General features: G+C 47.4%; 1 protein-coding gene across 3 annotated transcripts; it reads right to left on the reverse strand.

The window, feature by feature from the left end:
• Positions 1 to 1,922: 1,922 nt before the first annotated feature.
• PNOC (prepronociceptin) lies at positions 1,923 to 27,023 on the reverse strand. 3 transcript variants are annotated; one of them, XM_029201949.1, is made up of 4 exons: positions 26,830 to 27,023; positions 16,526 to 16,675; positions 5,704 to 6,155; positions 1,923 to 2,349 (listed from the first exon to the last, which is right to left on the reverse strand). In XM_029201949.1, exons 2-3 carry the CDS (start codon positions 16,649 to 16,651, stop codon positions 5,751 to 5,753), a joined length of 531 nt encoding a protein of 176 aa, XP_029057782.1. In that variant the 5' UTR covers positions 16,652 to 16,675; positions 26,830 to 27,023; the 3' UTR covers positions 1,923 to 2,349; positions 5,704 to 5,750. The 3 variants fall into 3 exon arrangements, with proteins under 3 accessions (XP_029057782.1, XP_029057781.1, XP_029057783.1); XM_029201948.1 differs by having other exon boundaries at positions 5,762 to 6,155; positions 26,830 to 26,865; XM_029201950.1 differs by lacking the exons at positions 16,526 to 16,675; positions 26,830 to 27,023 and adding an exon at positions 13,603 to 13,691 and having other exon boundaries at positions 5,762 to 6,155.
• Positions 27,024 to 27,636: the final 613 nt, after the last annotated feature.

The following is a 27,636-nucleotide window of genomic DNA, read 5'->3' on the forward strand; positions in this document are numbered from 1 at the left end:
TATGTCAGTTACTTTCTTGCTTTAGGAAGTAACCATTTTCTCTCCTGCTTGTATTGACAATGGGGAGATGTTCCTGGCTGTGTACCTGAGTTTGTTGGGGAGTGGGCAAGTGACTAAGGAGAAAATGAGTCACATTCTGCTTATGGAGTGAGCTCTGACCCTAGGGAGTGACATGGGCTGCTTCCTGAATTCATGGGTTCCGTGTCCTATGATTGCCCACGTAGCTGGTGCAGGGCTGGCGTGGGTAGGAGGGGAGCTGGTGCAGAAAGCTATGTCTCGTTCTGGTAGCTCAGGGGCTGCTTTACGAAATTGGAGGCATTTCTGGGACGGTGAGGCATCTCTGGGAGGGGGTTCTAGGGCCCCCTAACAGCAGCCAGTGGGGAGGGTGAGGCCACTTGGAGAAGACCCAGGGGACTACATTACCACCGAAGTCCGTCAAGCTCAGCAGCCTGTGGAGGAGGTTGTCCTTGGCCTTTTCCTCACCTTGGGGTAGAACAGAGGGCTCCTTTCTCCCCCTTCCCTTGTCCTTGCCCCACTTCTCTAAGAAAGCCCCAATAGAATCATTGCTCTGTTGCAGTTGACCCCGTTCCCCCATCCCTCCTTTAAATCAGTTTACTGCCTTTGGGCTGGACATTGTCCGTTTGCGGCCCTGGCCCCTCCCAGGCCCACCTTTGTGGCTGCATCCGAGGACTCCCTAACTTTCTGGCTTCCAGTTGGGTTTGACCAACTGGAGACAACAGGCTGGAGCTGGAAGGGAAAGGAGAGAGGAGTTGGCGTATTTGAATCTCGCCGACCTTTACTGCCCTGCACAGTGAGTGGCCGTTTCCCTACTGACCGCTAGAGGGAGCTACAGTTCTCACTGGGTTCCAGTAATCCCTCACCAGGGCCCCCCAGTTCCCCAACAGAGCGCCTTATCCTCGCTCCCTTACTGATTTCCCGCAGGCCCGTCTACTTCTGTAGATGTTTGACTCTCTGCAGGCACTCCGTTTGGGTGGACCCGAGGTTTCTTGGCTGAATTGATGACTACACATCGTAACATGTTTCGTGTTAATTGCGACCCAGTCCGGGGGTCCCAAACCCGCAGGCTCTACATCACCTGGAACTTGTTAAAAATGCAAATTTCTAGTGAGTCAGAAACTGGGGGTGGTGCCCAGCAACCTGGCCTCCGCCATCCCGCCCGGTCCAATCACGCAGCTGTGTGTGGGCTTGCATCTGGGGACCCAGCACAGTCGCGTTGTTTCTGCTCATGTATCTCGCCCGTCACACTTTACATAAAGCAGAGCCTCTCTCTTTTTGCCTCTGCCTCCCAGGAGAGGCAGCTCTGACCGTGTGTCCGGCGTCTGTGCTTCTCACTTCACTTAACAGCCAATAAGGGCTTCCCTGGTGGTGCAGTGGTTAAGAATCCACCTGCCAACGCAGGGGACTCTGGTTCGAGCCCTGGTAAGGGGAGATCCCACATACCGCCGAGCAACTAAGCCCATGCACCACAACTGCTGAGCCTGCATGCCACAACTACCGAAGCCCGCGCACCTAGAGCCCGTGCTCCTCAACAAGAGAAGCCACCGCCATGAGAAGCCCGCGCACCACAACTAGAGAAAGCCTGTGCGCAGCAACGAAGACCCAATGCACTTTGCATTTTGGATCATATTCCTGGGTAATTTCTGGATTTAAACATTTCTCTTTGTCTTTTCTTCTAAAAAAATTATTTATTTTGGCTGTGCCAGGTGTGAGTTGCGGCATGCATGTGGGATCTAATTCCCCCATTAGGGATCAAAACCCAGCCCCCTGCATTGGGAGCGCGAGTCTTAACCACTGGACCACCAGGGAAGTCCCTTTTTGTCCCTGTTTTTACTCTCACTAAAGGCTCTTCAAGAATAAAAATGCTCACTTTTTAAGAAAAAAAAAAAACAGCCAACCAATTTGCTAACCATTTGCTCAGTATAAGTTTAATGGAGAAATATCTGTTTAAAACAATAGGTCAAAAAGAACAGCTCTTTTACAAACAAGTTATGGCAGTGACGAGTCAAAACCCCACTCTTGATTTCCTGTTCCTTGAACCCACCCCTAGAAGAGGGAAGAGGTGGGTGAGAAGGAAAGATGGGGCTGTTTAAATGTTAGCTGGAAGGATTACAAAAATACACTCTGATGTAACAGGCTTGTCATGAAACATGCCATGGGGGGAGGGGCAGGAAGGAGGGGGGAAGGGAAAGACGACCAGATGGGGCTGGGCCCTGTGGGTGGAGGCCTGGAGACAAGGCCTGCCTCAGGGCCTTGGGGAGGAAGGAATCCTGATTCCCAGCCGGCAGGTCTGGGGCTGGAGACATGCTGATTTGTGGATCACCCGGACACCTGGGGAGACAGAAATGATTACAGTGGCAAATCTGACAGTTTTTCTGACTCTTCAGTTCTGTTTTCCCTAGTGCCTGAGCAATAGACAGGAGGCAAAGAAAAGCTATCATTCACATAATTAGTCCCAAAAGCAACAAGAAGGGTTTCCTGTCTCCCTCTACATACCTGCTTTCCTGTTGTCACCCGCCCCCCTCCCAGGTCTAGTGGCAGGACCAACAGAATGAAGGGAAGTCTGTGGGCTAGGGCTTCAAAGTCAGAAGGGGAGAACTGCCCAGAAGCAGTTCTCTCATCCCTGGAGTTTGGAATCTGTGTGTGGTAATTCATTTCTTCAGGCTAAAGAGAGCCCTCATTTATGGCTCTCTTTTATAATACAAGTGCTAACTTCACCAATTTCTCACCAGGAATGAATCTGCTTACTTTCCACTGTCTAGAAGTTCAAGGCCAGGGACAGCAGAAGAGAGGAGGGAAGTATAGGGCCAGGGAAAGGGACGGTATATACCACGACCAGTTGTGCACTTTTCACAGGTCTGTCTAGAACTGGTCCTGCACCTCAGTGTCCTTCCTTTCTAGGACATCATTATGTAATAGGGAAGAACTTTTGTATCCTATTACATGTTAATCACTAAAGGGCTGTTGCCTATAAGCTTAAGTTATACATAAAGGCCCATCTCTGGGAATTCTGCTTCCCAGGTAATGAGCATTAAGCTAAAATACCTTGGTTTAGCTCACAGGAAACATCCTGACCAGGCCCACCTGTGAATGACTTCAGGGAGGAAGAAATGAACACATCCCCTCTGGAGGCTGATGGGAACCAGGAAATGTTGGACCTTACTCCCTCCCCTTTTAGTATAAAAGGAGCCTGAATTCTAACTCAGGCAAGATGGTTTGGCTCACCGTTTTCTCGGTTTGCTGGCTGCCCGAATAAAGTCATTATGCTTTGTCCCAACAACTCATCTCTCAGTTATTGGCCTGTCGTGTGGCCGAGCTTAGACCCAGTGACAATTATACTTTCTGAATAAGGTTTTGATGTTTTTTTTTAATTTTTTTGGGTGCACCGTGTGGCATGTGGGAATCTCAGTTCCCCGGCGAGGGATTGAACTCACAACCCCCTGCGTTGGAAGCGCAGAGTCTTAACCACTGAACAGCCAGAGAAGTCCCTGAACAAGGGCTCTTTATCCCGTGTGTTAGGTGGCGCCATTTCCTCCAGCCTTCTAAATATAGGTTGGTGTTGGATGTCTCAGGAGTCCAGAACAGCCTGGCAACAGGAGTCCCCCAGCCGTGGAGAAATCTCAAGCATGTGTGGGGCTGGTTGGAGTATGTATAGGCGAAGAAAGACAGGCTTAAGGGACTCATAAATACACATTTGCACTGGAACTCAGCAACCATGAATGTGTGGAAAAAAGAATGAGTGAGATGGTCACAGGAGGAGAGCAATCAATAACACCCAAATGAGCAGGTTAATATCTGCAGTGTTTCCATCAAGAACTTTACATCTTGAGCAAAGCCACAGACAGAAGCTGGTTACCAGTTATGTTTCAGTGCCGCTCAGTTGGAAGCTTAATAGATAACTAGAAAAACCAATTACCCAAATAGGGGCTCAAATAGTTTTTGTTTTGTTTTTTTAAATAAATTGATTCTTGCTAATGTGACTGATTCTGAACTGTCTTTAGGTAAAGAAAATGGTTGCAGTTCAGAGTTAGACATGTCTGCAGTGTTCCTTGAGGGTCCCTTTAAAGGAGAATATCTTTAAGATTTGAAAGAATTCAATCCATGCTAGCTCTGAAAGATTTACCGTTAGGTCCTGTGCAGGAATGGCTTAGGAAAAATAGAATGCTTGTTAAGGATCCAAGAATATGACTTCAGAAACAGTGCAGGTTAATTCAGGGCCTTCGGAGATTAGTCATTCTGCTAAAATAAACACGGCGGCCTTCGGCTCACAACTTAATACACATACCCGTATTTGGCAATGGATGTTTTGCAAACAAGCCAGCCTACCTGCAAAGCACTACGTGGGCTGCCTCCCTGCTAAAGTGTGGATGCCAAAGATTCATACGTGTATTCGTATACTTTGAAAGAAGATTTTTAACAATCTGGCTACCTTTGACTTACGGGAAGCAAAATAACACAGCACGTGCAGATTTTTTCCTCTTATGCCTCCGAGTCAGGGAAAAGCCCCCACCTGGGTAACAATGTCTGGGGAAAGTTTTTGACCAACTGATTAGTTCTTTCTGTTAGGGGAAGTCTTTAGACTGTTTAAGGAAAGATATGAGATCCTGCAGATAAATCATATTCCCACACATGAATTAAGGCATATATGCTTGATGGTTGGGATTTTCTTAGATTTTCAGACAATTCCACCGTGCTGGTTCCCTGTGCCACTCAAAGTTACGTATAAGTTGATGGGCTGAGGAAAGCTAGATTGTAATGCCTGGGCAATAAATTAGCATCTCTGATGTTTATCATCTGGTCTGCATTATAGGTACATGTATAAACATGTCTATGGGGGTAAGAACATACCAGAAGGGAGAGAGGAAAAGGACAAGCAAACACAAAACAAAAATGGCACCTGGAAAGAGGCAAAAACTGAGAAGAGATGATGATCCCTTAGTCCCTCTTCCAAAAGCGACTCAGGTCACTTGGGCCAGATTCTCAAAGCCTTGCTCAGGTTCCATTGGCTGCAAAGAATCAGCCCGTCTCTGGCCAAGTGGTCAGATGGACAAGTGATGTGTGGAAGAAAGAAAAGCAGAAAAGTGTCCTGACAAGAACTGGTCCTAACTAGAACTCCTTGACTGGGGGAGATTGGGAAAGTTTAATGGTTTCCATGGAAGCCAGTCACCTTGAGATACAGGGGGGGGAAGGGAAGGGACAGCTAAGCCATCTTTGAAGGTGAAATAGCAACATCACAGCCACAGAAATCAGACTCTCTGCGAATGGCTAAGCGTAGGTCCAGTTCTCCGTTCTTAGTCTTGGAGGAAAGGTGAGTGAATGGTTTCTATGGCAACCAGATAGGAGGATTGGTCCACTTAACTGTCCCCATAGAAACTAAGCTCCTGGAGAGCTACAGAGGAATTAGTTATCTCAACACACTATTATCCCCATGGTAACCAGTCTCTTAATGGTAGTGGTCAGTGTCGAGAGCACTCCCAGGAAAATCTTTGCTCCCAGAGAGAAGGTAGGCAGGTGGTAGAGAGGTGGGTTTACCTCCCAGGCCTCCCAGGAGCTGAAACCCTGGAGGTGGTGTAGGGTGTGTGTATGTGTTTGGGGGCCAGCGTGCTTCCCCAGGCCAGGGAGGATGGCTAAGGCAGGGGTAGAGGAGGTTTCTTTCTGCCCCCAGCTCATTCGGGCCCCACTCACTCATGGGTTGAAGTGGACGGTACAGCTGGGAGGGGCTCCCCTTCTGGCTACGCATTACCATTCTGGTTCAGGGTGCGCCGGCGCTGGCTGGACTGCATGCTCAGGACCAGGTACTGCCTCATAAACTCACTGAACCGCTTCTGGTTGGCCAACTTCCGGGCCGACTTCCGGGCTCCGGTGAAACCCCCGAACCTCTTCTGCAGCTGCCTCTGCTCCATGGCCCCCACCTCCTCCATGCCGGGCTCTGTCCCTTTCTGAGCTTGGAAGAGGCTCCTGACACGGGGCATTCTCTTCAGATGCTGCATCTCAGAGGCTCTTGGCTGGTCAAGAGCAGCTGCCACGTGGTCTGGGTCAGCAGGGCTGAGCTGCCAGGAGCCCCTCGCCATGACCTTGGTGCACGGAGTCCAGAGAGGGCCGGAGAAAACCTTCCCTTCACACTCAAGGATGCACACCTGCAAAGATGGAGGTGGAGGAGGGAGAAAGACGAGGGACAGCTATTGGTCCAAGGCAATGAGGAGATCAAGCCCACAAGGAGATCCAGTCCTTCTGTCGTCTACTTTGGTGCCAATGCAAGTGCTCCTGAAGCACCCATTTATCAAGTACCGTGCAGCAGTTTTACATGCAGTTATTTAAGTTCGTAGAATTTCAGAATTGGAAAGAAGCAGAAAACTAGCCCGGCTCTGTCATTTCACAAAGAAAACTGGGGCTCAGGGAGGTGAGGTTAACTCACCACAGGTGACACAGCTAGTTAACAGAATGAATGCACCAAATCTGCACCGCGTTATAGCCTTCGTCGGGTTTTTGGAGCCAAACACAGCTCATCAGGGTCACCCGTAAAGAAGAATTTTATTTTGTTCTCTTATCAAGCTTAGGAGAGGCCAGATCGGTTTAAGAAACTGGGGATTTCTTAAGTATGTAGTATGTAGTCACGTAGTTAAATCTGCATGGTTATTTTAAGGTCACCAGGTAAAGATCAACCTTGGTGTGATTCATCTTTCACCTCACACACACTAGTCGTCACCATCAGTGCATCAGTTACAGAAAATGGGGGTCAAACAGACTTGTGGTTGCCAAGGGGGAGGGAGAGTAGGGGAGGGACGGATTGGGAGTTCGAGGTTAGTAGATGCAAACTATTACGTATAGAATGGATGGATAACAAGGTCCTACTGCATAGCACAGGGAACTGTATTCAATGTCCTGGGATAAACCATAATGGAAAAGAATATGAAAAAGAATGTATATATGTGTATAACTGAGTCACTTTGCTCTACAGCAGAAATTAACACAACATTGTAAATCAACTATACTTCAATAAAAAAATTTTTAAAAAAAGAAAATGGGGGCCAAGACCTTGGGATGTAGGCAGGTTGGGCATTCGGGGAACATCGGACACAATCCAGTAGACCCGCCAGCCCCCGAGGAACTCCTGCTGCTTCTCTGTCTCTCCAGGCATCTCCATTTCTCATCTAGACTACCAACCTGACCATGATATCTCCCACCCTCCTGACTGGTCCTGGCCTTGGCCCTTTCCTCCCACGTTCCGGTCTCCGATTAGGTCTCCTGGAAGCCTCTGCCTCCAACTTTTTTTTTTTTCCTATTTGCTGTTTTGACTTCACCCTGAATGCTCCTCTCTGTGTTTCTGGCCTTAGCCAGATGGAAACCGCCTTTCAACCTGACCTTGACATCATGGTCAGCAGGAAGCGGCAGAGCCCTTCGTCAGACCTCGGAGTCTTTGCTTGGCTTACAGGGCATCAAGAGTTACTGCTCTGCCTGGGCAGGTGTGGGACGTGAGAAGATGTGTGTGTGCCTCATCGGCCCTACCTGGGGAGCAAAAACATCCACCCAGGGCTTCCCTGGTGGCGCAGTGGTTGAGAGTCCGCCTGCCGTGTCTTCTATCTCCATCAAAATGTCTGACCAACACGTTAAGTACAATTTGTTAAGAATAAAGCCCACCTTCTCTTCTGGGGCAGAGGCTACCACCTGCCCATTCTGTACCCATCTCCCCTCTTCCTTACTAAGAGAGCACTTCTGGGACCTCCCTGGTGGCACAGAGGTTAAGACTCTGCTCTCCCAATACAGAGGTCATGAGTTCGATCCCTGGTCGGGGAACTAAGATCCCACATGCATGCCGCAACTAAGAGTTTGCATGCCACAACAAAGGAGCCTGCCTGCTGCAACTAAGACCAGGTGCAACCAAATAAATAAATAAATATTTTTTTTAAAAAAAGAGAGAGAACACTTGTTTTCTTCCTGAAGGCCACATATATGTTTCCCAACCTCCTTTGTAGCTGCAGAGTGCTAACCACTGGACCACCAGGAAAGTCCCTCAGTCTTATTTCTGAATCTTCCTCTCAACACCCCTCATTGCTTCAGGCATATGAGGTTGCTCTTAGTGCCTCAAACACAGCGAGCTCCCTCGCCTTCCCCACATGTCTTTTCTCACTCTGTTCCTTCTGATGGAATAACCTCCTTCCATCTATCCTTTGGGGCCAGCCAGGCTCCAGAGCTACTCCTCAATGACACCTGCTTCTGGCTCCCCGGCTGGAATTGCTCTCTCCTGCTTCTGTGCTCCCACAGAACTTTGTTTTCCACTTGTGGAAATTTGAATGCTTAGTATAATTGTAACACCTTACAAGACAGAATATGACAAGTTAGGGACCACATCTTACTCATGGAGGAATCTTCTCCATCCAGTAAATAGGAGGGTTTCAAGTAGAGGTTTGTTACCCTGAGCTGTATTAATAAAGAATTCACTTTATATTTAGCTAAGCGTGACAAAGGGAAAACTTTAAAAAAAAAAAAAAAAAAGAAAAGAAAAAAGATGAGAAAGGGAGTCACTGGAAGAACAGGAGTTGTAGCTAGTTGCAACCAGACTCGAACTCCTCTGGCATTTAGCACATGCTTCTGATGTAGTGCTTGTCACCCTGTTGCAGCTCTTTGTCTTGTCTGTCCCATTAGACCAGGGTTTTTCACCTTTTTTTGGGTCATGGGCTCTTTTGAGAATCTAATTATTCTCCATAAGGGATTCCCTCCCTTTCACTGTATAACTGCACATTCATGTCACATTTGCGTATAATTTTAGGGGGTTCATACATCTTCTAAAGCCTAGCCATGGACAGGCATCCGTGGACTCCAGGCTTAGGACCTCTTCACTTGGCTGCTAGCTGTGCTGTAGGGAGAACGTGTATGCATTCCAGGCATCTCATAGCTGGAGTACAAAGTGGAGTCCATAGTGAGGATGTGAAATGAAGAGAAACAAGAGGAGGAAGAGGGGTTCTGCAGCTGAGGTCGCCCAATGGTCACACTGGGAGATGCCTCAACTCTTCCTGGGCATCATCAAGGCATTGCATAGACTCCTTGGGCACCACCTGGTCCAATGGGTCCTACACCTGGGTGTGAATCTGAATCATCTGTAGAACTTTTTAAAACACAGAATTTCATAACCCAGTTAAATCTCTGAGGAATAGAACCAGGGTTTAAAGCTTATTTTTACAACGCTCAGGTAACTGTGAGATTTGCCCAGGTTTGGAAACGACCAGTGTGGTCCATGTTCGCATGTTATAATGAGGTTCAGTAATGGGTCCAAAACTACATGGTGAAATAACAGTATAACCTGAACAGAACTCCAATGTTTGAAGTCCCAACCCAGGACACCTCCTAGTCAGCGACTTCTCTGTGCTTGCAATATGAATTGGTGGAAACTAATGGGAAAATAAGAATTCTATGAGACCAAAAAGTAAGGTTCTGATGGGGAAATTGCTCATTTTCTGCTGGACCAGAGAGAAGAAAGAGGCGGTATCCAGTGGGAGCATTACTCTCACTCTCCTTCACTGGTAAGGTCTCCAAGGAACACCTTTGCCCAGACCACCTGCTGGCCAGAGGCGCTGAGATTGGCCCCTACTGATACACAAGATTTTTTCGAGCATGTCTTTTCCATTTAGAGTTTCCTCAGAGATGCTGACAACTCAGTGAGATACATAGAGAAACCAGTTTTTCACACCCACAAACTCACTGGGTAAGAAAGAATGATGGGCAAATTCCATAGATGGGGAGGGTGGACTCTAGAACAATGGAGCTGCAGACCTGAGTGGTCTTTATGAACCCCTACTGGGGTTTGTTAGAATGCAAATTCTTAATCTATACCCCTGGAGATTCTGATGCAGTAAGCTGAGGGTGGGGTCCAGGAATTTGCATTTTCAAGCATCCCAGGCGATTCTGAGGCTGGGTTACACTTTGAGAAACCCTGCTTTGGAACTGGCTCTGAGGGGGAAGAAACCATCATGGAACATGGTGGTTGGGGACTCCTTTAGAGAGTCACTTGGGTCTGCACTACGCCTGCTCCTGAAACACTTTGAAGGAAACTGAGTAGAACCAATTTGTAGTTTGTTCTTTTAGATCATCATCCTATTGGGTTATTGCTCTACAGCAGTGGGTCTCAGTTGGGAGCCATTTTGCCCCCCAGGGGACATTTGGCAATGTCTGGAGACACATTTTGTTGTCACACAGTGGGTGGGAGCAGGGATGCTACTGCTATCCAGTGAGTAGAGGCCAGCTGTTACTGAACACAAGATTGTGTGCCCGACGCACAGTGACGCCAGACAAACCGAAACACTGGAGTCTGGAACAGAGAAAGGTTTATTGCAGGGCCAAGCAAGGAGAACAGGTGGCTCATGTTCAAAAATCCCAAACCCCCTGATGGTTTTCGGGGAGAAGTCTTTAATAGGCAAGATTTGGGGTGAAGGCTGCAGGGTGTGTGACTTTGTTCTGATGTGTTGGTGGTGAGGTAACAGGTGCTCCAGGAATCTTGTGCTCAGCCTGGAGTTACCATCCTCCTAAGGATGAGGGCCTTAGTTCCCACAGAAGAACACAGAGGTATTGTTATATGTATCCCTTGAGGAGGAACCCTGCCCGAAGTCTGCACTATTGTTTGATTGCTCCTCCCTTGCCCCTGATTAACAACTGTTTGAACCTACCCTTTGGAACTCAGGGAAAGTTCTGGAGGCTGGATGAAGCCTATTTCCCACAAAAAAAGAAACGGGGGACACAGAAAGGATTTGTACCCAGGAGGGTCCCACAGAGTCCTGCTCTGTTTCACAGGGACACTAGCAAACATCCTACAATGCATAGGACAGCCCCCTCCTCCCCAACAAATAATTATCCAGCCTAATATATCTACAGTGATGAGTCTGAGAAACCCTATACTACAGAGTCAAGGAGATAACAGGAAAGCATAGGTAGCACTGGGAAAGCCAGTAGAAGTGAAACAGGAGGGAAGGGAGCAGGGCATAACCTCTCAAAGAATGACATAGCCCTAGAAGATATGACATAAACAGGTTAGAACCAACTAGGTCCTAGACGGTGGAAGATTCGACTTCCAGTGGAACGTTGAGCCTCATTACACACTCACTGTAATACATTAACATCTAAATGACACACCTACAGGTGCCATGACAGTTCCAGGGCTGACCGTAAAAGGTCAAAAAGTGGGTGGTGGTCCAATTCCTGGACGTCTCCTCCCCCTCTGCAAAAATAGTTGGAATAATCCTCCCCTTCATTAGCCTGTGAAATTACCCAGCCCACAAAAACTAACCACCCCATATTTCGGGGCCTCTCTCCTTATGAGATGGCTCACAATCTGTCTGTGGAGTGTGTTTCTCCCAGGGCCGTTCTCACCTTTTGAGATGGACTGCATTCTGTCTATGGAATGTGTATCTCTCTAAATAAATCCACTTCCTACCTTTCACTTTGTCTTTTACTGAATTCTTTCTGTGATGAGACATAAAGAATCTGAGTTTCATTAAGTCCTGAGACCAGGTGTGTGATCTCAATTAAAAGACCGTGGGTTCCAGTCCCAGCCCCAGTGTTTCAAGTCCCAATCTGAGTTGTGCGGTTTCAGAAGTGTAGAGGTGAAATGGACCTTTGGAGCACACTCGGTGGGATCCTCACAGAATAGGAGCCTCAAAGTGCTTGCTGTATCGTTCTGCTCCGTCCATTTACAGAAACAGGTGGAAGCTGTTAAACCCAGAGGCTATCAGATCTCCTGTGAGCCCCTGAGTTTCTAAGCCCAGATGGTAATTAGGTTGTGTGTCAATCAGAGAAAATGAAATTCTACCATCAAACCAGATGCAGAGCCCACACCGAGACTCAACATACTATTAGATGAATTAGGTACTAACAAAATCGTCTCAATTCTTGATTTAGGAGAAGGTTTTGGGCAAAAATGAGGAATCCAAATTCGCGACAGCATTTGTAGCACCAGATGGGCATATGAGCTTAATGCCTAAACTCTCTGGTCTGAGGGACCCACCAGCTTCTTTCCAGAGATGGGTTAATGGCCCGTTAAGTGAGCTGGACACATTTTCACAGCCCACACCGATGACATTGCTATATTAAGCCACAGTGCCGTGGAGCATCTGGAAAGTCCCAGATTGGTGCCAAATTGATCTGTAAAGCTGGGCTTGGGAGGAAACTGAGCAAAAGGCCATTTGGATGTCTGGGATCGAAGATTAGGGAAACAGGCCCACGAGGCCATTGGAAGGAAAAGAAGCAGCTCCTTGAGTTTGTCACGTTTCTGCCACTAAGGAATCCAACCACTTCTGACAGAGAGACATTTGAGATCTATTTGCTTTAGGAGGTTCTGCCAGAATATCTGAGGGCCAACGCAAGCAGGCCAGCAGAGGGATAGTACAAAAGAAAAACGTATTAGGAACTCCGACTGCAAGTCAACGATTAAGAATTTCCACGTAATGAAGACAAACTACTAGCAGAAGGTAGTTTCTTCTGCTTTTAATAGAGTTTTAGGGAATTTAAATAAATTTCCCCAGACCTTTCTTGGGAGTCACCTTCTTCTTTGTCTCTGAAACAACTCAGTGAATCTAGTTTTTTTCTTCTTAAGCTGATGGTGTAAGTACCATTCACAGTTTAGCTGAAAGCCCAGGACATTGCAATGGTTTGGGGGGGTGTGAATCATTTACTGACCAAAATGATAGCCTACCAAAAAGACAACCATACTTGGACCATTGCCCTGGAATGAGAAATAAAGAAGTTTTTGATGAAGCCAAGGGTCCATAGGGTCCTGGGAATAGGTCAGGGTTACACCATTTGGTGGAGGGATTGGGGAGCTGACCCTTGCCTAAGTATCTGAGTCCCCCATCATTCACAGAGTGGACATACTCAAGGGTTGAAAGATTTGGAAATGAGATGTGGTTGCCTCAATTCTAGGCATCTCATAAAACTTTTAAAAAAATAGGTTAAAAGTGAATACAAGCTAGAAACCAAACAGTCAGGCGGCCAGGTCCTCTGGGGGTCAGCAGGCACTGGTAGGGATTATCCCTCACTGTGAGGCTAGAACTGGCCATTTTCTAAGTGTTGTCTGGACCCCAGAGATTGAAGATGCTATGAAGAAATGGAAACAGGCTCCAATTTCTTTACTGGCTTTGAAAGACACCAGTATAAAAACTGTGCAGTGCCTGCACCTATTAGGAGACTAAAGGTCTTGCAATTTCACAATTTCCATGGGACCTCTTAACTGAGTACTGCTCTGTGGCACACACTGCAACATGCTGGGGATACCCAGAATAATCAGCAAAGAAAGCTCATACCTGGTGGTGAGAGACCAGCCAATGCAAGTTATCATCAGAGAGCAAAGGAGCTAGGGGCTGGCTCAATTGGGGCCAGGTGGAGAGTCAGCAAAGATTCTCCTAAGAGGTGGAACCTAACCTGGGTTTTGAAGAATGAGTAGGATTTATTGGCTGGGGGAGGAGGGAGAGCCATGAGCAAGATAGCAGGTCAGGTTCGTGGAGCCGTGGAAAGGGAAGGGAAGCCTGGATTTCCCGGAAACTATGGAAAGTGATGGAAGCCCAGCAGAGAGGAGGTGAGGGGTGTACCTTTGGGCGTTACCTGCTGTCTGGGGTAGAGCGGACGGCCTGGAAAGTGGATGCGGCATCTCAGAAGGAGGTAAGAAGCAGGGAATCTTGGCGATTGCTTATGTTCAGGGGGCAGGAAAAGGAACAGGACCGCAACAGGAGGCAGAAAAGGAAGAGTCATAGTGGGGAAGAGAGCCGGGTTCACCCAGAGGGGACGAGGAGAGGAAGCCTGCACATCTGCTGGGGGTTCTGTGGTTAGGAGCTGCTGGTGACCTCCGAGAGCAGCTAAGGAGTGAGGCAGAGGCAAGGGGCTCGAAGTCACAAGTGTAGATACTCTTTCAAAAACATGACAAAACGAGGGAAGGAAAGAGCAAGTGGGAGAGGGGAAAAAGGAGAAATTCCCAGCAGGAAAATCAGTGGTACAAAGGAAGAAGGAAGGAAGGGCAGGAGGACAGATCCTGAGATGGCAATAAGGAGGCTGGAGAGAATCTGTCCCTGGTGGCCTCTGTTGTCTCAGAACAGGGCTCCCAAGGTCAAGGTGTCCCGGGAGTGGGAGAATCATAGCGCTTCCCAGTCAGGTGCGATGTTTGTTACAAACAAATCACCTAAATCCATGAATGCTTTACTTTGTAAAAAATAAATTAGAGCAGACTTAGGGTTATCCTTACAGTTGAGGTCCTAACACTTTTTTTTCTATTGTGAAATACACGTATCATCAAATTTAGCGTTTGAACCCTTTTTAAGTGTACAGCTCAGTGGTATTAAGTACTGATATATTCACATTGTTGTCCTACCATCACCTCCCCCAACCATCTCTAGAACTTTTTCCTTTCCCCAAACTGAAACTTTGTATGGGTTAAACACTAACTCCCCTTTCCTCTTTCCCCAGCCCTTGGCAACCCCCATTCTACCTTCTGTTTCTGCGAATCAGACTACTCTAGGAACCTAAGGTAAGTGGAATCATACAGCGTTTGTCCTTTTGTGATTGGCTTATTTCACTCAGCATACATCTTCAGGGCTCATCCATGCCGTAACATGTGTCACAATTCCCTTCCTTTTTAAAGCTGAATAATATTCAGCTGTATGCATAGACCATATTTTCTTTATCCATTCATCTCTCGATGGTCGGTTGAGTCATTTCTACCTTTTGACTCTTGTGAGTAATGCTGTTATGAACATGGGTGTACAAATATCTGTTCGAGTCCTAATGCTTTTTTGAGTGGGAAATAAAGGGTTGCAGTTAAAGCTCGTGATTCAGGAATTGTTCACAACTTTCAGTCTTGTCCAGGCTGCAACCTCAGAGCCTTAAAAGTGTGGCGATTATGAGATTATTGCTTAATCAACTCCTTCACTGGTTTACGTGTAAACTAGTTGTCTGCTCTGTTTACTAAGACCAAGGGAAAGGTTTGGTTTTGGGTGAAATTTTAAGCCTCTCTGGGTTGCACAGAAAAGGCAGGTGGGCCTTCTGTGTTCTAGTCAAACTCAGCTTTTCTCAGTTCCTTAATTGCCGCTCCAGTCCCCTGAAAGGCATTTGCACGTGTGCCCCCCTCCCCTCCCCCACGCCTCCCTCCATTACCTGGGCACCTGGGGCTCTCCCTCCCTGCCTCTTCACCTCAGATCTTCTTTCGGTTTCCTTAAAGACTTAGTTCCTCCAAAAGCCCCCTCTGCCCCTCTAGACTAGGTTGGGGTCCCCTGTTCTTGCTTCCCCGGGGCTCAGTAATTACGCTCATGGAGGGATTGGGGGTTCTTCTCTCCCACCAGTTGCAAAAGCCATCCATCCGCTCACCTCAGGGCCCTTGGCCTAGTTCAGTGCTCAGCACATAGTAGGTGCTCAGGAAACCCATGATGGCTGAATGAGGAGGATGGATGAACTTTGAATGGGTTCTCTGGGGATGCGCTTCACGATTCGGTGGTTATTACTGTTCAGAAAAACAGACTTGGAAACCACTGAGCTGGCATAGGAGGAGCTTGGTGTTTGGGTGCGTCGGGGGCCGTGTCTGCTCACGTTAGGGTGTTATCCCAGCGTGAGTACTTGGTTCCTATATTTGTACACTTGCCTTAAGGAACAGTAGGCGAAAGTTTGTTCTTAAAGGTTGAGGAATTTCAAACATGGCATCTTTTGAAAAGAGTTTACTTGACTACAAAGAAAAAGTAATTGAGTTATATTGGATTTAATAGGAGAGGAATAACTAAACTATAATGAAAGCAGTTGACAAAGCAGCTTACTTAGCAAAAAGAAATTTAGTGCTCAAATCAAAATTTAAAATACGAGAGAGCATTTAGGTGTTCATTGTAGAACTGTCTATAATATCAAAACTGAAGGGCAACATACATGTTCAACAGGAGGGGATTGGTTAAGCAAAGTATACTGTATTCATGGGAAGAAGTAATTTCAAATAATGTTAATAACGGGAAAATTATCCTTGTGTAACATAGCAAGTGAAAAAACTAGGATTCTTTCTCTGGTGGGATTAAAGGTGATTTAAATTTTTTTTTTTTATAGTTTTTGGAAATTTTCAAATTCTCTAGAATGAGTATGCATTATTTTTTTATTTTTATTTTTTTGTGGTACGCGGGCCTCTCACTGTTGCGGCCTCTCCTGTTGCGGAGCACAGGCTCCGGACGCGCAGGCTCAGCGGCCATGGCTCACGGGCCCAGCCACTCCGCGGCATGTGGGATCCTCCCGGCCCGGGGCAGGAACCCATGTCCCCTGCATCGGCAGGCGGACTCTCAACCACTGTGCCACCAGGGAAGCCCAGTATGCATTATTTTAATGATGGGAACAAAATGGCAGCATGGGTGGGTCTTTATATGAACGTGGTAAAGTGGAAAGATGACAGGGTTTGCTTTCAGAAGATGCTCAAGTTCACATCTGTTTCCTACAGACCGTCTGACACTAGGAGAGTCACGTGACCTTGGGGGGAGGGAAGGGAAGACAGGCCTGCCCCTGGACCTACCTCAAGGTTGAAGCTGTTAAGAGCGGGGCGGAGCTTCTCTCTGCAGGCCATACAGTCCTTCTGACAGCTGCTGGACACGCTGGAGAAGAGGCTGAGAAGCAGGAGGTCACAAAACAGGATTTTCATGGTGCAGGAGCTGGAAGCAGGATGCTAAAACACAAGTGAGGGCGGGTGGCAATTAGCACAGCCCTTCTGTGGGGGCCAGTAGGGGCTGGAGACCCTCACACAGGGGATGCGGGAAAGACACTCTTCTGAGGGGACAGTGCAGCTGGGCCTGAGATTCCACCTCCCAGGAGGGAATGGACTGTTGAGAGCACAGGTGGCCCAGGCCTGTCTGCCAGGCATAATGTTCATGCAGGGCTGGTGTCTGGGCTCCTGGGGGGAGCACCCCTGCGATTCCTGCCACTCAGCTGACCTCCACATGCACGAACCCTTCCAGGGAGCTAAAGGCCTCACTTTGCAACTTACCAGTGTACGGCCTGAAGACAACCTCTCCCAGCCTCAGTTTTCATAACTCTAAAAGGGGAATAGTGGTACCCACCTTGTCCCAGGGCTACTGCAAAGATTAGACCCATAAGGGACGTTTTGCAAAGTGTGGTGATGAGTGAGATGTGTAAAATAGATTTATGTGTGACCGATCCTCCCCAGACTCCCCTGCCTCTGCCAGGAATGCCCCGAGGCCCAGAATTCACTCTTCCAGGAGGGTTCTGCTAGGTTCCTTGTCTGTTTCTCCTGCTAGACGTGAGCCAGCTTCCTGAGCACAGAGCTAATATGTTCACCTTGCTAATCTGTGCAAAGCACAAGATGAGGATTTGCAGAACCAGGCTTTGGAGCTATCTATTGAAAAATGAACAAAGAGGGACTTCCCTGGTGGTTCAGTGGTTAAGACTTTGCCTTCCAATGCAGGGGATGTGGGTTCGATCCCTGGTCGGGGAGTTAAGATCCCACATACCTCACAGCCAAAAAACCAAAACATAAAACAGAAGCAATATTGTAACAACTTCAATAAAGACTTTAAAAATGGTCCACATCAAAAAAAATCTTAAAAAAAAATGAACAAAGGGACTATTCTAAGGTAATAGCTCTACTGGTTATTAGTTAGATCAGTTGTTTATATTCTTTATGTAGGATTGTCTCAAAGATGTACAGTTCTTCCTGTTTCCCTTTAAATTTTTCCTGTGATCGAGTCTCCTGAATCAGAAAGCTATTTTCTTGGACTACATCGCTTTGGGTCCCTGTAGAACCATCTTTATTTGGAGGATTAAATGGAAAGAGGAACAAGGGAACTTTCTGGAAATGTGAATGTTCTTGATTGAGGTGTAGGTCACAGGGGTGTATACGTTTGCCAAAAACCCACTGAATTGTACATTTAGATTCTGTGCATTTCACTGTACGTAAATTTTACCTTAATAAGAGTTGAGCATAGGGAAACAAAAATCATTGCCTTTATTGCTTTTTCATCAGACTGTACTGAGAGAACGTAAAAGCCTTGCTGTTCAAGCGCAGTCTTCAGATTAGCAGCATCCCCTGGGATCTTGTAAGAAATGCAGTATTTCAGGCCCTACCCCAAAACCACTGAATCTGGATCTTTTTAGTAAGATTCTCAGGGGATTCATACACATGCTGAAGTTTGAGAAGCAATGATAGAAGATGAAGTTTGAGAAGCAATGATAGAAGATGCATGTGAAATGGAGCAAGTTAATTGGAGAAGGAGGGGTATCCAGTGCCAGTGGCCATGTTGGGAGACCACCCCAGCTCTTCTTGGGCATTATCCAAGCATTTCATACCAAGAGGATGTCGAATGAAAGATGCTCAATCAATGTTTGTTAAGTCAATGAGGTGACATTTGAGATGGCTTTTGAATAATGAGGAAGAGTCTGCCAAGAGGACAGAGAAGAGGGCGTCTGAGAGACACAGAACTACCTCGCTTTTAACTAGTGACTCCAACTTTTCAAAGGCTTCTTGGGATCGGGATCACAGCCTTGGGGGTGGGAGGTGAGCAGGCGGCTGCACTGGGGCCCCCTCCCTAAGGGAAGCACTTGCTAAGAGAGAAAGGGTCTCGTCTAGATGAAACAGGGTCATGTTGGCCATCCTAAAGGGTCTGACTTTTACCCTACAGATTGGGATGTCTGGGGTTAATGAACAAGGAACTTGAACATCTATTCAGATGAATATGTCTCAAATGCTTTTTCCTCCTATACCCCCAGGGCTAGTGCCTTAGCTGAGATCTATTGCCTTGGTTACTGTGATCTCGCCCTCTAATTAGTCTGCCTAATGATCCGCCTCCCCGACCAAGCCATCTCTACATGTGATGATGTTACTCATGCTTAAAATAATTCTGTAACCCCCAGTGGGAGTCAGCACTGCTCCTGCCCAGCTCTCTGGCTTCAGCTCCTGTCACTCACTCTTGAATCTCCTCCATTCCTAGTGAATCACGCATAATTCCCAGCTCTATCGGGTCCTTAACGCCTGCTGCGCTTTGGCCCTTGCTGTGTCTTCTGCTCAGAATACCTGCCTCCAGCACATACTTCATACACACCTCAGGAATTATCCCCTCTGGGAAGCCCTCTCCAAGCCCTTGTCTGGGTTAGATGAGTCTCCTCTGCTCCTGTGGCTTCGCAAAGCAGTACATCACACAGGGAAGCAAGCGAGGCCCAGGGGCCTGTCAAATAGGCACAACAGACCTCCGAGATGGGGTTGTTGGGATTCACGTTTTCTCATCTGCTGATCGCTAAAGACGTGGGTTCAGATCCCACGTCTGCAAGTCACCCTCTCCGGTTCTTATCTGTAAAACTGGGATGATAGTAGTACCTATCTTATTGGACGGTTAATGGGTTGATGTTTTTCAGCAGTTAAAATGGCACCTGGCACAGAACAAGTACAACGTAAAAGCTTGTCAGAGAAAGAGCCTAGGACATAGCCTTCACTCTGTGATACTATCATTGTCTTTTGCGCGGCCCTTAGCACTCTACGTGGTAAGCTTGGACTTGTGTGTTTATGTCTCCCACTGGCTGTGTGTTCCTGAAGGGCAGAGATCTCTGTTCTATATGGTTCTCTGAATTTCCAGCACCCAGCACAGGGCCAGGCACTTAGGAGGTGCTCAAGAAAGTTTGATAAGTGACAGTGGAGTATCTCAGGAGCCCTCTCCCTTCTCCTTCACAAATGGAGAACTAGGGAGTGTCTGGGAGCACCGACCCCCCGGGGACCCGGGATGCTCATGGCACAGGAGCCACTTCAGGACCTGTGTCACTGACAAAGGGTCCAGTAGCTAACTGTTCAGCTTGGGGGGGGGGGGGGTTGACGGGGAGGGGTGGGAATGAGTTTTGCTCCAGATCAAGGCAAGATGCCATCCTAAGCTGGAACCCCATGCCCGTTCTGGAAGAAGACTGGTTGCCAGTGGCCGGGAGGTATGGTTGGAATGGCTAGCTACGCGCTAAGTTTGCACTGGTGCAACGTGTTGGTAGACAACCCAGGGAAACTCATCACCACTTACAGGCTCTTTTGAAGAGAACACGTATCTTGAGTTCCAGACAGCCACCATATAAGCAAAGGTCTTAAACTGAGGACCGCTTGGCTAGATCTTTTGTTTAATTTGGTGATTGCCTTTACGTTTCTTGTTCTACTCAATTTCATTCTAGGCGGGAGACGGTTTTGTAGGATTTGTCCAGCATGCTATGCTCTCTATGGCCACATGATGGCAGTGTCTGTACTTCACAGAAGACGGAAAGGCGGGGAGAAAAGGGACTGTTTGCTTCCTAATACAAAATTGCAACACATGTTTGCACGAGCTGAGCTGATAAGTTGTGGCAGATGTTAATGAAGTGCTCTCCTGCCGAGGTTTTTCATGAACTTCATTAGCCGTGGCAACTTGCACATTCAAGAAATGTTTGATGGATTGACTGCTCCTGTTATCTCAAATTCTGGGTAAATGGGTTTTTAGGATGAGTTGAGGAAAGAAGATGAACTCCTGGGACATTGAGCATGTGTTCCATTTGATACGTTTCCTGCATGTAAAATGTGGGCCTTTGTTGGTCTGGCACTTGGAAAACCTTATCAAATCTACTTGGCATTAGCCTGGCCCCCCTTGCTGGTCCATGGTACACTTACCTCTCTTCCCATCTCTGACCTCCCTATCCCTCCACGTCCTACCCCGCACTTCTATTTATTTAAAATTTTAAAATTTAAAGTTGTATTTTTCTCAGAAAGAAGAAAGTCATTTTTATTCAGCCAATTTGCTTATTCCATTCCGCAAGGCTAATCAAGGCATGTGATTAATATTCCCTTAAAATTGCATCGTGGGAAGTGTTTTCACTTAGATTTAATGAAAAACACTTGGAAGCAATTGAGTGCTGGGGAGGCATGGCTGGTTATTATCCTTGTTTATGAATTAGCATGGGTTTAAAGAGTAGTTGATGCTGAAGGCTAAAGTTTTTATTTCTTTTTCATAACAATGTTCCAGTCACACTGAAACAGAAAGATTGATGAATTTCAGTAGGCATTTAGCCTGTAAAAGAAGCCAGAAGACAGAGATTTCTACCCCTCACTTTTAACTAGTGACTCCACCTAGTAATTAAAAACCAGTCATTACTCAACGTTATTCATTCTCCTCTGCAATTCAAAGAATCCTTAAAATGGGAATCACCACACAGTCCAACTCAAAGATGGTTTCTGATATTTAAATGAGATGAATATAAATAAAGGCTCAAAATATATGTAATAATCCTTATAAAGGGGACAACGCTTTGTCCTTTTTGGTACTCCTCACAACCCTCGAACAATTGTGTTCTAGACTAAGACTAAACTTTCTTGAAAACTCAATAGAAGTTTTTCATTTTTGAGAAGACTTGACAACATCTGTGTGCTTTGTTGCTCTGTGTATCAGTTAATGTGAAGTAAAATCAAGGTGAGTAATTAGTTAATTCCCAAGTTATGTTTGATCTTTGCACTTTGTGTGACTTTGGGCAAGTTGTTTCACCTCTGAGGGCCTCAGTCTTCTCACCTGCAAAATGGGGGTAACAATAGTTGTTGTTGTTATTGTTGTTCAAAATTGTACAATACAGACCATCAGCAAATAAAACTACCCTAAGTGTGTTTGAATTTTACATGGCTTGTATTCACTTAGTGAACCAAACTCAGCTAACCCTTCTATGTGGGGATGCTGTGGGTCTGGACATCTTGTATTGAGTAAAGAAATGTTTAATTACCTTTTATTTCAGTAATAACACCTCATAAATTAATCATGCCTCACTCTTTATGAAGATAAAATACCAGTGTTTAGTTTAATCTATTTGCTTGTAATCTTGCTTCCAAGGGCAATGTCATTAGTTGCTTATCTGTTTGGAGGATTACATATGAAGATTTAGCCAAAGCTAAAAGTTAATTGAGTTTTGTCTTATGACCTATGAGAAAGCCTGTAATTTTAGTGCTTCTAGTGGAGAAGAGAAGATGACAGATATGCCTTTCTGCTAGAGGTATATCAGTTCCCATCCTTCTCATCAACCACATATATAAATATTGTTCTTGTAGGTTACAAAAGAGTTTTATATTCTTATACAATCCTATAACCTGGGGTTAATATTATCCCCCCTTTTGAGATGAACATATGTTCATAGAGGTTAAGCAACTTGCCTAAGGTCATCCAGCTTATACAAGAACCAGACGAACTCAGGTGTTTTGACTCTAAAACGTGTTCTGGGAAACCATAAGTTCCACATACTAGTCCTGCTTTGGAAAGGTTGGCAAATTCTGGTGGAATCTCGTTGGGATGGTCTCTGTTTGCATTTAATAGTAATCACATTATTATTATATTTAGCATCTTCTGTGCCAGGCACTGTGCTGATTGCTTTATAAGCATCCACCCTATGGGGTAAATGCTGTTGTCCCCATTTTACAGTTAAGATATTGAGGCTTGAAGAGGAGAAATAACTTGAAGTGGCAGAGCTGAGAACACAACCCGTCTGATTTGCAAGCTCACGCTCTCACCAGACCTCTCAGTGATCTCGGCAGGGGAATCCCCTGGTGGTCCAGTGGTTAGGACTCTTCGATCCCTGGACAGGGAACTAAGATCCCACATGCCGCAGCCAAAAAAAAAAAAAAAGATTTAGGCAGTTTTCTGTGTTCGTGTACATGAATTCATTGTAAGGAGCTCCTTTTGTCCTGAACTCTGGGCTCCCCCTCTCTGATGACACCCTCTTTATTGTTGCCTCTCCCCAGTTCCTGGAGGAGTGTTTCGTTGCCCACCAGTACGGGGGTTTGTCTTCCACACGCCCCATTTCTTTAACGCAGACGTGACTCCTACACTGAGCTTTTGCTTGTTCACCAGCTATGACTGAGGCCCCTTTATTTCTTTTCCTCCTCTGACGAATACACTTACATCCAAAAAGGTCCCTCTTCTGCTCTAAATTTCCACCTGGGAGGAGAGGATGGGCACAGAGGAGGTGAAGGGCAAAGCACGCCCCCGCCCTGCACAGACCGGGTGTGCCTGGAGCTGGTGAGCAATGAATGAACAAAAGCCCTCTGCTTGGAAGCCAGAGGCCTGGCTCTGCCCTCACCTGTGGGATCTTGAACAAGGCCCTTTCTTTCTCTGGGGCTCAGTCTCCCCTTCTCCAAAAAGAGGCAGTTATAATAGATTAGATGGTCAATATTTTTGATATTATAAGTGGCCAGATATTTGTTACAGTAGCCCAGCTGGGGCTCAGGAGAGGGCCACATTTTCTTTCTTTTTTCTTTTTTTAAGTCTTTGTTTTTATTTTATTTAAAAATTTTATGTTTTTTAATTTTTGCTCCCACCCTCCTCCCCCCGACCCCTGCTAGGGATTGAACCGGGGCCCCGTCGAGGAGTCCTAACCACTGGACTGCCAGAGAAGTCCCAAGGGACACATTTTCTATCAGGGTTGCCACAAAAGTGGAAAGGTGTCATCGCTCTTAACTTGGATCTTCCTGATTCTGGCCCACGGTTCCACATATACTGTCAAAATAACTTAAATGGATTTTTCAAAGCTTTTATTTACTTTTACAATAAAGCCTCTTAAGGTTCCTTTCAAAAAGATTAGAAAATACAGATAAGCAAAATAGCAATGGATCTAGATCAATAATCTTCAAACTTCTTTAACTTTATACTTCTAGCAATCAGACCGTCTTGAGCTCACCTTCCCAATTTACTTAGAAAAGTTACATACAATATAAAACCCACTAAAGTGCAAATTCAGAAAGATAAGATAACCACATAGAAAATTAAGCCTCAGTTTCCCAAAGCCCAGTGGTCTGTCGGGCACCCACGCCCCTTTTGGAGACCACTTGGCCTAGACTCATTAACATCTAGTGACATTGGCCACAGCTCTGAGGACAGGCTGCCAGGTCTGTTTTCCTGGCACTCGGTACTGCGGGCTCCTATCAGTAAGCGAAGCACGTTTCTCGGCTGAATGAATGAAAGGATGAATGGGGACTTGGTGGGGGAGGAGCACAGGACAAGTGTGAGCTGAGGGGAGGTTGGCTCTGAGCCCTGGTTGCAAGGCAGAGCCCTGGGTGTGTGCTGGTGATCTGCTGACATTTTCACTGAGACCCAGGACTCCTCGGGGGCCAGTTCCACAAGTCACAGGCCGAGCCAGGCCCTTCAGAGCTGGCGATGCTGTGTTTCTGCAACACTGAGGCAGCAAACCAGTATTTGAACAATCACAGGATCGCGGAAAATCAAGACCGAACGTGATCACTGGCTATCCTAGGGAGATGCCCAGAAAATCGGCTTGCCCCCCAAACTGGTGTGCCCTAAATCTCACGGCCAGTGTGTGGTGAGAAGGAAAGCAGCAGGTGGAGGACCTATAGGTATTTACATAGAAGTGTTTAGAACATCCAGTTTGCCCAATGAACTCCCAGCCATTCGAGCCACCGCAGGCTGTCATCACTGTGACTCCTGTTCTCTGGGAGGGCCCCATCCCCTCCCTAGGATATCTGATGAGCAGTTCCACCCAGATTCACATCAGGTAGATTTCCTTCATGGGAGCTCTGGGGCTGGGGGCGTGAGGCTAACTGAACCGTGGGGATAAAAACACTCACCCTAAACCTCCCATCCCTACTGTGCGTGTGTGTGTTAGCATGAAATAGGCATGTAGACAAGTTTAGCTCACTACCTGGCACATAGTAGGTTCCAATAAAGGTTCATTTCTTTGACCTCCTTTTGTGCCCTTGTCCCGGCTGCCACCTCCCTCTCCAAAGCCCTTGGCTCTTCCAGATTCTACCTCCTTCTCTGCCCGGTTCGAATCCCTGGAATCTCTGAGCAAGGACTCCTTCCCCCAAATTCCTCCAGCACTTGCTGTCCGGACCACGCAATTCAGGACTTAATTACACCCAGCCTCGCATCATCCACGAGTTGTTTCACTGTGTGTGTTGCCCCGCGCCCACCCCGTTAGTTTGTAAGCACCCCTGGCTCGAAGAGGGGGATGCAAAGGAGCCAGCAAGGCTGAACTCAGTCCCCTCTCTGCCACGTCCTCAACAAATTATTTAACCTCTCAGCTTCAGTTTCTTCAGCTGCAACATGGAGATAATGATACCATCTCTCACGGCTGTTGCCAGGGCTAGTGGGTGTGAAAGCGCTAAGATGTAAATCGTTGTATGAGTGTAAGTGTAAAGGGCTGTTATGATCACCTCTGTTGGATCCACCCTGCCTGGTGGAGTGTAGATGATAAATACCTGATTGAATACAGAATAGCTTTGTGACAGCTCCTGTCTTGGGCTCCAGAGAGCACCCGTTTGCGCCTAATCCTGCAATTATTCCCTTCGTTGACAATGCAAAATCGGCAACCTCTAAATCCCCCAGTACCCTCAGCCTTCAGCTGATAAAGCCAGGGCTGCCGCACCTGGGAGAACAAAACTGCACCCCCTGAATGACCCCAGGCTGCACCACAGCTCCCTCGATGGGCAGCACAGGGAACGGTGGAAGCTGCTCCTTTTACCAAGATGGTGGTTGGGGGCAGTCTTTCCAGGGACCCTCCCCTGCAGAAGACTCAGCAAGGCCAAAGGAACACGAATGCTTTTTGTGAACGGTATCACAGCAGCGGTGGAAGCGTGCAGACTTTTTCCCTGCCACACTTTATAAATGAGAAAGAGGAGTGTGTCTGCAGTAGCTACCCCCAGGAAGCGAGAGAGCAGCAGTTTCCCTGGTAGGTTTTGACAAGAAGCCAAGCACTTACTTTTCCCCCCTCTATGTTGAAAACTCCGGTTTAGGCTTGCTGGCGAATGCCATGAAAAGCTCATCTTTTGTTAGTCTGCCAACCAATGTTATTGGTTATAATTGGGACAATTATGGGCTGCTCAAGGAAACGAAACACAGATGTTGAAGCCCAGGATCGGGGTATTCAAGTCCAAAGCTGCTTGCTTTAAATAGTCCATTTCCCGAATCATCCTGCCTTACTTGAAATTCCCCCAGAACTTGTCCATGTTCAGAATGAGATGGGGGAGGATGGGATGGGCAGCGGTGGGAGGGGAAGGCAGACGCAAAGGGAGAGCCGCACAAAGAGAGAAGGAGGAAAAAGGCTGAGCCAGAGAGAGTTTGGATGACTTCTGAACATCGTATTCCACAGGACCCCGGCAGAGACCTTTAGGTGGGAGAGACGGGCAGGAGGAAGAAAGATGCAAAGGAAGAGAAGAGACCTCCAAAGGATTCAGCGTCTGGAGACCAAGGTCAACCTTGCAGAAATCTACGCGGCGATCAGCCACTTAACTGGTGGAGCACAAGACAGGGTCTGATTTCCCCCGCATCATTACTAGCGATTTGTATTCGGTGCCTAGGGGAGCAGGGTTCCCTCAGGATTAAAAACCCAAATCTGAATCAAGTTGAGTGACATGCTGAAAACAGCCTGCACGCCCTATGAAAAGAAGTCAGGCGCAGAGAGAAATCACTCACAAGGGTGCTTGGAGGGCTGGGGGCTTCTGGAGGGTTGCCTTGAAATGCAAGCCCTCACTCCCACCCCCAAGTACCTGCCGCTCCCCTAACCTCACACCTATAACCACCTTTTCGCCACAGACAGCAGTGACAAAGTAGGGGCCACAGCTGGGGAATCAAAACTTTTCCTCATCTCCAAGTTCAGCTCTTCTTCGGCATCTCTCTTCAGGATAAAAGCCTCAGCCCTCCCCTCCACCCCCCATCCGAGCCCAGAAAAGAAGACGAATGAAGGGATAATCTCACAGGAGGCCAGCAGCATCCACACTGGACAAAGGAGAGGGGCTGGGGAGAAAGCCCTGCCACCCGGCTACTTCCCCAGGCTCTCAGCAGCGTGTCTTGGGGCTGGGGCTTGCTTGCAGTCGCCTACCTGGGAGCTGTCAGTAGCCAGGCTCCTTCGGATGTGAGGCTCCTCGGTATCAGCCACACCAGCATATATACGCTCCCCCCCCCCACCGCGCCCCACACAGCCCTCCCCTTCCCTGCCCACCTCGATGACACAGACACACGCTGACCCCCTTAATCAAGCGAGCAGCAGAACCTACCATCCTTCCTGGCTGTTCCCCGCCCCCCTGGCTCTGTGCTCAGACCTGTGACATCCCAACCTCCCCGTCAGTCCATTCCCAAGCCTGCTTTACCTGGGCTCTGCTCAGCCTGGATCCCACAGCTGCCTTCCCTTTGCTTCCAGAGGCGCTGCGAAGACTGATGGGGAGCTCTGGCTAGTCAGGAAGAAAAAAAGCCTCCTGGTGACAGTGACAAGGCAGACCCCAGTCCTGGAGTCTCCTTGAGCAACCTTTGTGCCTGAGGAATGAACAGGGAGTGGGCAGAAAGGGGGGAGCTCCCACCGGCACAGAGAAGCCCAGAGCTGAGCTCAGATGAGCCCCCTCCTGCTGTCACCACCCCACAGGCAGCAACAACTAGGCCACTCAAGGGAGTGGCTCCACCTGCCATGGGCCGGGGCCAGAGATGCCTCACAGGTGCCCACCCCGCAGCACAATGGAAGATGCTGAGATTTTAGACTCAGCATGAAGTGTCTGAAATTCTGGTTAGAGCAAGTTCTCTGTGTGAACCTCAGGTCCTCCTTCTGTAAAGGGGTGAAATATCTCCCAGGACGGTTGTGGGTAGAAAAACGAGATTCTGTTTGTATTTGGAACCCTTGAGACATTTAATAAATGCG

The sequence above is a fragment of the Monodon monoceros genome, unplaced genomic scaffold, assembly GCF_005190385.1.
Source record: "Monodon monoceros isolate NGI ecotype Baffin Bay Population unplaced genomic scaffold, NGI_Narwhal_1 Super_Scaffold_5, whole genome shotgun sequence".
NCBI lineage: Eukaryota > Metazoa > Chordata > Mammalia > Artiodactyla > Monodontidae > Monodon > Monodon monoceros.